This window comes from Gymnoscopelus braueri, assembly GCF_963280865.1.
Source record: "Gymnoscopelus braueri genome assembly, chromosome: 18".
Classification (NCBI taxonomy): Eukaryota; Metazoa; Chordata; class Actinopteri; order Myctophiformes; family Myctophidae; genus Gymnoscopelus; species Gymnoscopelus braueri.
The window spans coordinates 15,384,406-15,394,405 of record NC_137618.1 but is presented as its reverse complement, the minus strand read 5'-3'; the positions used below and the strand labels follow the sequence as shown (position 1 = coordinate 15,394,405).

Here is a 10,000-nt window from a genome sequence, read left to right as displayed (position 1 = left end):
GATGATCTCATGGGCTCACGTGTTTTAACTTATAACCCCTCCCTACCTTAAATGTAGAAACTCACAACAGTATGTGATTATCTAGGTTTTAGTTTATTTGCACAATGCCAATGGCAAGTTTTGAAATAGACCAATGTCTAGAAATTAGATAAGTCAGGATGAGACCCTTAGACCTGTTCGTTTCCAGTAAGAAGACAAGTAAAATATTATGAACACCCATCCAACAAAAGACTGTTCCAACAAGTTTGATGAACTTCAACTTAACAAAACAATTCCAAAGTCAATAATGATTCAATGATTGGATTCAAAGTGTATCCACAGGCCAAACATTTTTCAAGTAAACATACTGGCTCAGCCCCTTTGTGTACCACCATGTAATATACTAATGGTAACTGAAAGTCAGTTCTTCTCTGCAAGCAACACTATCTTACAGCGTATAGAATTAGGCTTTACAGCACTTATTTAAATCAAATTATCCCTGATGGCTGTGGCCACCAAAGAAGTCATTGGGGTTTGTACTCCACTGATTTCATGCCTAATTTATGCTTGTACGATGAAGTATGAATCAGGCTTCACACTTTTCTCTCCCTGACTCCAGAGGCTGACTACTGAGACCTGACTGTGTACCTTCTCATATTATGATATCCCATCCCATCCAACTACTGTAATTAAAAATCTGCTTCTTTAGTCTTATTAAACCTGGTTAATAATTGAGCAGGTCAAGACTTATATAGACAGTATACTCCTGGCTCAAAGATTATTAGTATACAATACATCATAGGCTGCTCCTGGCTAAGTGTCCCGATGAGCAGGTTGGTGCCTTGCATGGTTTCCGCCGCCATCGGTGTGTGAATGTGTGTGCAAAGTATATTGTAAAGCACTCTGGAGAAAAGCACTATATAAATGCAGTCTATTTACCATAGTAATATAATATCACTATCTATGTATTATAGATCGAGGGAGCTTGGGGTAATTGTTTGTTAGGTAAACTTAGGTTGTATCTTCACCAAGTTTCAAATTTAGATTCAATGTATGAACCTCATACTTCATGTATAATTGTATATGAAGACAATGTACTCTCTGAAATATCAGACATCTTTTACCTTCAGTTTACTTGAGGCAATAATCTTGTTGTCAAGGCTGTTTTCTCAACATACTATAGAAAACATCTCACACCTTCACACGGATCCTGAGAAAGAACAACACATTAACACTCTCTCTCTCTCTCTCTCTCTCTCTCTCTCTCTCTCTCTCTCTCTCTCTCTCTCTCTCTCTCTCTAGTTCAGAAAAGGCATCAATCAATAAAGAAATCAAGCTGACAGTTTTAGTTGAACTTTTTTCTTTTCTTTTTTTCTTTTCAAATCCCCAACAAGCAGGCTAATCACCAACATGTATAATGACTTCCCACCAGGGAAACTTATGGGGGCTGGGGTGACACTGTGGGGACTCTGGTTTCCTCTGTGCAATTGACGGGGTGAGAGAGAGAGAGAGAGAGAGAGAGAGAGAGAGAGAGAGAGAGAGAGAGAGAGAGAGAGAGAGAGAGAGAGAGAGAGAGAGAGAGAGAGAGAGAGAGAGAGAGAGAGAGACACACACACACACACACACACACACACACACACACACACACACACACACACACACACACACACAGTCTGGGGGCTTTAAACCCCGGATCTGCAGAGATAAGGATTAACTGATCCCGACAACAGAAGGAAAGTCGCGGCTCAGTGTTTTTCAGCAACAGCCAAGAAGCAACCTCGAAGTATTGGCCCAAAATAGATATGTACAAATCTCACAGAAATCAAACATGAATGAATGGGAATGATGTTCACGTTTTTTCCCTTCGGCTTTCCCTGCTTATTGTTGGCTCAAAGCAGTTGTGTTGTGACTGTGAGGTCAGCCAAATGTGATGACATGGCGGGGTGAATAGCAGAATGTTTGCCTGTTTTGAAGTCTGACAGTTAAGTAAAGGGCAACTGTCCTTGTGTGCTGTGTGCTGTGTGTATAGGCTATATAATTCACTGAGTCTGATTTATTTGTGTATTTATTTAAGCTATTTATTTATTTGAACATAATTCATGAACATTAGGCACACAACAAAATCTACATTTAACTTGAAATACTAGATGTTTCAGAGAAGGCGGATTTGTCCCTGGCCAGTTGTCTTCAGGGACCAGTTCTCCTTATCGTTCAGACAGGTCCACGTAGACTACAGGGAACGAGGGTACTGCTATGACAATTTGCTCACTGCAGACTCATACCCCCAGGAAATCTCTATCCCTCACACACTTAACTCTTCAACATTTTTTGTTTATTAAGTGTGCCTGCCATGCCAATGGCAAAACACTTATTGTAATCCGCCATACTTCATTTAATATTCTTCCCGCAAATTGTCGTAATGTCACCCTCACGGTTGACACAACCCCCGCAATATATATGTCACAGGATGAATGGAGATCCAGGGTGATTGAAGACAGAGCGCTCGTTTTTAGGCACGGGGCTTCGGGCGAGGCGGGGCTTTTCGAGACAGGGTTTATTAGCGAGGCTCGCGAGGAGGAGAAGGAGTGTGAGCTTGTAGATCTGCTATTTAGCTATTTGGCTTTGATGCGACGCGGACCTGTCTTTTGTTGTTCCCCCCCACATAGCAACCAGGAAGCTACGCTAGGGGAGCGCTGAACACACGTTCACACGCACACGCACACGCTTGTCCATGACGGAGGCGCGCCGCCTTAGTAGAGCTTGAGGCCGAGGAGGCGCGCCCTCGCGCCTCCAGGCGCGAGTGCCCGCGCTGACCGGCCGATGCTCTACTAGTCGACACAGCGCCGTTCGAGTTGTAAACCGATAGGGACAGAATAGTTCTTTTCATGGATCACTGTGTGTGTGTGTGTGTGTGTGTGTGTGTGTGTGTGTGTGTGTGTGTGTGTGTGTGTGTGTGTGTGTGTGTGTGTGTGTGTGTGTGTGTGTGTGTCAGGGAGAAACTAAAACAAAAGCCAGCAGAACACAATAAAAGTATCTTAACAGTCCATTGAAAGCATGAGCGCGTGTGCGTGCGCGCGCATGTGTGTGTGTGTGTGACTGTGTGTGTGTGGGTGGTCGCGGCCATATGTGCTTGTGCACAAGCCTGGCTTGTGGCTCCCTCTAGTGTTTCTTCTACAGAATTGCTGGGTGGGTAAAAACGAGCGAGCCTTCTTCAATCACCCTGGTTCTCCATTCACCCTGTAACATATACATCAACACGTACGGCTCGGCCGGGACAATTGGCATATTCAATTTCTTGTCGTTATCCGTCACCACAGCGACGTAATATGCAAGAAACAACGCCAAAAACTCACACACACAGAGAAATTGCCGAACTACAAGTTCACAGTTTGTTGCATCGTGACGCTTTGTGAGCTTGGAGATCGGCTATTTTCCAGTCCATACCCGCAGGGGTCTCCCCCCTGTCTTCCTATTGGCTGGGCTTTAAACAGCCATAACTCCAGTTTGCAGCATGCTACCATCTCCTACAACGTGGTCTGTGGACTTAGACCACCAATAGGGATGGGCTGTAATTGCTTAAGCCACGCCCCCTCTGTCTTCTTATTGGCTGGGCTTTAAACAGCCATAACTCCAGTTCCCAGCATGCTACAGGTCTGAAACTTGGTGGGTGGTCCCACAGACTTCAAATTTCATAAAAAATGACCACTTCCTACTTCTGGTTTGTCTGATTGCCTTGAAACTTCACCCCTACACTCTCTGAGGGGTGCGGAGTTCAATGGTGCAACCCGGAAGCTGATCTGTTTTTTTTTAGTTTATTACGGATCCCCATTAGTCCTCACCACAGTGAAGACTATTCTTCCTGGGGTCCAAACATTCACACTTTACAATACAATTAAAACATAATACAATGTAATTCTCCCATTGCATAGTTAAAAACAAACAACAAAACAATTATTGAAGATTTTGATCTTCACAAATTCTATAAATGATTACATAGTATAGCACCTTTTAGTTTGCAAATCAAGAAATTAAACAAAACAAAAATAATTTCAACAAAAAATAAATAGTATATACAATTAATCATAATTCAAACATTAAACAACTAACTAAATCTAACTGTTTGACTAATCACGGCTTCCTTCAATTTCTTTTTGAAGCTTGATTTATTGTCTATCCTTATTATATGTGGTGGTAGCCCATTCCAATATGTTCCTGCTCTATACATTACTGTTTTTTTAAGTGCATTAGTTCTAGGTATTAAAGTCAAAGTAAATTGACCACCCATAGCCTGTCTTGTGTCATAGCCATGTCTAGTATTGGTGGGTTGTATCTGTGACAACAAATGTGCAGGTTTACCAGTATGATAGATGTTAAATAAAAATGTCAGTAGACTACAAGCCAACCTTTGATCCACTCTCATCCAAGACAGTTCAGCATGCATCCACTCAACACTACTCCTCCCAGAGCAGCGCAGAGCGAGACGTGCTGCTCTGTTCTGAGTGAGCTGAAGTTTGTCCAAATCCTTTTTTGAAGCACTGGACCAAACCGTTGGGCAATAATCAAGACTGGACAAAACTAGTGATTGTAACACAAGTTTAACTGTTGAACCAGTCAACAGATGTACTCCTCTTCTTATCATTGAAATGTTACTACTCATTGTATTCACCATTTTGTTAATTTGCATCGTCCAAGACAGTGTTTCATCAATAATCACGCCCAACAATTTGGCCTCTTTAACCTGTTCAATAACAGCACCTTGTAAAACAAGACTTAGTTCAGAATTAGATCTCAGCATATATCTAGAACCCAGCATAATACTCTTTGTTTTTAAAACATTCAGCTTTAGCCTATTTTCACTAACCCAGTTAGAAACCAGCATTAACTCCTCTTGCAACAACATATTAACAGAAACAGAATTTCCACTTGATACATACATTGTAGTGTCATCTGCATAGATTTCCATACATGCACTGTTTAGTACATGTGGTAAATCATTAACAAAAATTGAATAAAGCAATGGGCCTAGACAACTTCCCTGGGGGACACCACATTGAGGGGTCACCATCTCTGATAATGTACCATTAAACACTACACATTGTTGCCTGTTAACCAAATAACTATTCATTAATTCAATAGCACTTTCTTTAAAATGATATGCTGATAACTTTCTGAGCAGCAACTCATGATCTATTATATCGAATGCTGCGCTAAAGTCCAAAAGCACAGCACCCACCATTGACTTCATGTCAATATTTTTAAGCCAGTTGTCAGTAAGCGCTGTGAGTGCTGTGCTTGTGGAATATCCAACCTTATATGCATGCTGACGCTCAGAGTTAACTGACGCTCAGAGTTAATGCTGTTTTCTTCAAAGTAACATTGCATTTGTTTGTATATAACTTTCTCCATCAGTTTACTTAGCACCGGTAGAATACTCACTGGCCTACTATTTGGACCAGTGAATGGTTCCCTACTGCTTTTTGGCAGTGGAGTAACCTTTGCAATTTTCCATAGCTGTGGATAAACACAATTTTCAATACATAAATTAAAAATATGGCATATCGGTGCCACAATACACATGACTGCCAACTTCAGCAACCCACCATCTAAATGATCAACTCCGCATGGCTTATCACTTTTAATTGAAAATAAAAGCTTTTCTACCTCTTCTATTCCTACTCTCTTGAATTCAAAATTACAGACCTTGTCCTTCATTATCTTATTTTTTATAATTGAATCAGAAAGTCTGCCACTAACTGGTAGCATCTGATCTCGAATTGTGCTTACTTTATTAGTGAAAAAGTTATTCAAGTAATTTGCTATATCAACTGGTCTAGTGATAAACTTACCCTCCACCTCTATAAATGAAGGCACTTTGCCCATTTTATCCCTACCCACCGCTTCATTGAATATTGTCCACAATTTTTTACTGTCATATTTACATTCCTCAAATTTAAATTGATAGTGGTGTTTCTTCTTATGTCTATTCATTTTAGTAATTTTGTTCCGAAGGGCTCTATACTTTTGCCAGGTATCAGGGCAGCCAGATGCAATAGCAGACTGCTTAAGTAAATCTCTCTCTTTCATAAATTGTTTTAACTCATCATCAATCCAGGGGGCTTTGGTCCTCCTAACAGTACGCTTTTTTGTTCACTTCCCGGTTTTACCAGGAAGTGGTCGTAGACACCCGAAACACCCGAAACTGCCTATTCCCCCATTTACGGGTATGAGGAATCCATCAATAGAAACTAGAAGTCAAGCCCACCACCGGAAGTGGGTCAAATTGCAATTTTCCCCCCACCATAATCATTTATTTGACCCTACCTCCCGAAAGGGAACAAAAGGTCTCACAGACTTAGCAAGCGGCAGGCACACTTAACATTTCTAAGACATTTTGTTCCTAGTATATATATATTTTTGCCATTTGGCTTGGCTATGCCTATGATGAAAACCGAACATTGTGTCACCCCCCCCCCTTTTTTTTGCTCATTTCACCATGGCTCCCCTGAATCCATTCTTAAACCTCTTCTGTACCCAAAGAAACGATTTGCATTAATTGACATGTTGTTCCCCACTATATCACAGAGCGGATGGATAAAAGAAGGAAATCTGACTGTGAAAGAAATTCAACAGGGAGGTTTAAGTGACAGTATAATGCTTGCTGATCCTTTTCCCTATGTTCTATGGGTGGGGGGGGGGGGGGGGGGTTTATAATTCATAAATAAAGATGGCATGATTATTGTTGCAGTCTTAATCCAAATTGCAACAGGCTTTTCCCCGAACTTGTTACACAGTAAAAATCATCAGTGTTCATTTAATTCGGAGAGGGAACAAATGGAACCAAATGGACCATTGAGTAACTGTATGAAACCAAAAGGACCCATATGGGTCCATTTGGTTCCATTTGTACAATCTGAGAGTTAAATTAACACTCGGGATTAGCCTACTGTGTAGGTATAGGCTACGTCAGCAGCGTCGCTCCCTCTGTTAGTTGCAGACAGACAGACAGAGATCCCTCGAATCCCCCCTCATGCCAACACGAATATCCTCCCTGTCAACTATGTGAAGCGTATAGTAGTAGTGGCACATTCAACGCCGCAAGGTGAACCAGGCTTGTAGGCTAAAAGAACATACATTCCTCTATATATTTCTCTCTCTCCCCCCTCTCTCTAATCCTGGAATTGTGACTATAGGCTATACCTTATTTTTTTGTCCACTCGTCTCTTTAGCATTCCGTTGGTTTTTTTTTGCGCTGACAACAAGCTTCCATCATTACTTCCCAAAGCAAAACGGACTTTTTAGCGCTTGCCTCTCGGACTCTCCAGAGGAAGAGGATCGTCGCCTCCGTGGTTGGCGTCGTCATGGTTCTGGCTCTGATCATCGCCATCCCCTTGCTGGTCCAAACGTCCAAAGCCGACGCGAAGCACTACGAGATGATGGGCACGTGTCGAATGATCTGCGATCCGTACAACGTCCCCAAGCCGAGCGCCAAGGCTCTGGACCTGGAGGTCATGCAGGACCTGAGCGCCATCCCGTCCCCGTCGTTTGTTCATCAAGGGACTAAAGGCGAGCCGGGGCGGCCGGGGAAACCCGGACCGAGGGGTCCTCCGGGCGATCCGGGTCCGCCCGGTCCGAGGGGACCGCCGGGGGACAGAGGAGACGCCGGGAGACCCGGTCACACCAGCGGCGTGACGGCGGGCACGGCGCAGACATCGGAGACCCCCGGTGCCGCTGGGGAGCTTGGCGGCTCCACGATCGTCGCGACCAAGATCGCGTTCTACGTGGGTCTTAAAAACCCCCACGAAGGATACGAGGTTCTGAGGTTCGACGACGTCGTCACGAACCTGGGGAACCACTACGACCCAACGACCGGCAAGTTCACCTGCCAGGTGTCTGGGATCTATTACTTCACCTACCATGTACTGATGCGCGGAGGTGACGGGACCAGCATGTGGGCAGATCTATGCAAAAATGGACAGGTAAATTATGTTTAATTCTGTCCAAAATGTCATGCGTAATCCAGCTTCCCATTGCGTAAAAGACGGTGGCTTCGAGCGCAAATTACGCACCACGAGCTTTCGCTTCTTCTGGACGGTTTGATCTCATTTTTATTATTTTTTAGTTCAGTAGAGCAGTGTTTCTCAAACCTTTTCATGTCAAGGACCCCTAAATTAATGTGAATTTGGCCGCGAACCCCCATCTGAAAAGATTTTGTGCCCAGGACCCCCCATACAAGATTTGTGGTGTGAACATTTTCAAAGATATTCAGACATTTTCAAAGAATGTCAAGATGTTTGGAAAATAGCTATATATAGGGCCATGGGGTCCCTGTACCATGAACCCCTGCATTAGACCACGGACCACCATAACTCTCAGAGTTACAACCACATACGGGTCCATTTGGTTCCTAACTATCCATCATTTATCTGGGGACCCCCTGGAACCCCCTCAAAGACCCCTGGTGGTCCCCGGACCACACTTTGAGAACCAATGCAGTAGAGGATATAGAATAAATATGCCTGATCCATAGCACTCGTCTTTAAATCACGGCCAGTATGTCAAGGGTTGGTAATCTGACTCATTTCCAACTACTAGACGACAAAGTGAATTGTTCTTGCAAATGCACAGAAACCCACTATTTTATACATCTTTGATAAAGCCAATACTATGTTGTGTCGTGACTCGTGTAGGCTACTCTCCGTCTTTGGTGTAAAGTAACTAAGTACATTTACTCAAGTACTGTAGGCTACTTAAGTACAATTTTGAGGTATTAATTACTTTCCTGGAATATTTCCAAATGTCTGTACTTTTACTTCTAATCCACTACATCTCAGAGGTGAGCTTGTAGATCTGCTATTTTCAAAATATTTGATGGGACATTCTGCATAATGAGTACTTTCTACTTTTGGTACTTTAGGTAGCCTATATTGATGCCAGTCCCTTTGTACTTTTACTCAAGTCAATTTTGAATCCCGGACTTTTACCTGGCTGTAACAGATTATTTCTACATTGCAGTATTGATGCTTTTACTTAAGTAAGAAATGTGAGTACTTTTTCCCACCACTGCTCTCCGTGACACCTTGATTGTACGTTAATTGTGCGCACAACATTTATTTGCTCTTCTTTCTTTCTATAATTTGCAGGTGCGCGCCAGTGCGATAGCTCAGGACGCCGACCAGAACTATGACTACGCCAGTAACAGCGTTGTCCTCCACCTGGACTCCGGGGATGAGATCTATGTCAAACTGGACGGTGGCAAGGCGCACGGTGGCAACAACAACAAGTACAGCACCTTTTCGGGTTTCATTTTGTACCCGGACTAATAATAGGACCAATGAGCACCTATTATACGCAAACCCCCGTCCCAGAGCCAGAACTGGCGCAGAGATAGAGACTTAAAAAGCGCCGTTCGTCATTAGACTGACTGACTATCATATTCAAGAATCAAGAGGTTTTACTCTCCACATGGATACAGGATAGGTGGGCACTATGACATCTGGGCACCTCGATGTAAAATTAGTTATTTTTTCCAAAATGTTTAAAAAAATATATATATTTGAAAAATGGTCTTAAATGTAAAGTATACATGATGTGAACATGCATGGTACATCACGATCAGACTTAATTTTATCCTTCAACTTCTTGTTGATGCCCCAAAATCACTGGATATACAGGTTTTGTAGCAATTTGTAGCAATTGTAGAAATATTAGACCTTAATTGTCGAATGTTTAAGCATGTTCGAATCATGTATAGCATACTTTACATCACTTAAGACCATTTTTCAAGTATTATCTTTTTTCCTTTTTTTAAAAAACATTTTGGACAAAATAGCCAATTGTACATCGAGGTGCCCAGGTGTCCCTATAGTGCCCACCTATCCTGTTACCGACTGGGATATCATATTCAAGAGCCAAGAAGGTTTTATTCTCCACATATGCCCATACAAGTATGTGCAGTGAAATGTTGGTATAGACAGAGCGATGGGTTTCGTTGCGTGTTTTGGTTTATCTTTCGTAGAGTTGC

At 42.6% G+C, this 10,000-nt stretch overlaps 1 protein-coding gene across 1 annotated transcript; it reads left to right on the top strand.

The window, feature by feature from the left end:
- Positions 1-7,337: 7,337 nt before the first annotated feature.
- c1ql2 (complement component 1, q subcomponent-like 2) lies at positions 7,338-9,299 on the top strand (the record flags this gene model as incomplete). Its single annotated transcript, XM_080457229.1, has 2 exons — positions 7,338-7,955; positions 9,120-9,299. 2 exons carry the CDS (start codon positions 7,338-7,340, stop codon positions 9,297-9,299), a joined length of 798 nt encoding a protein of 265 aa, XP_080313355.1.
- Between the last annotated feature and the right edge of the window lie 701 nt (positions 9,300-10,000).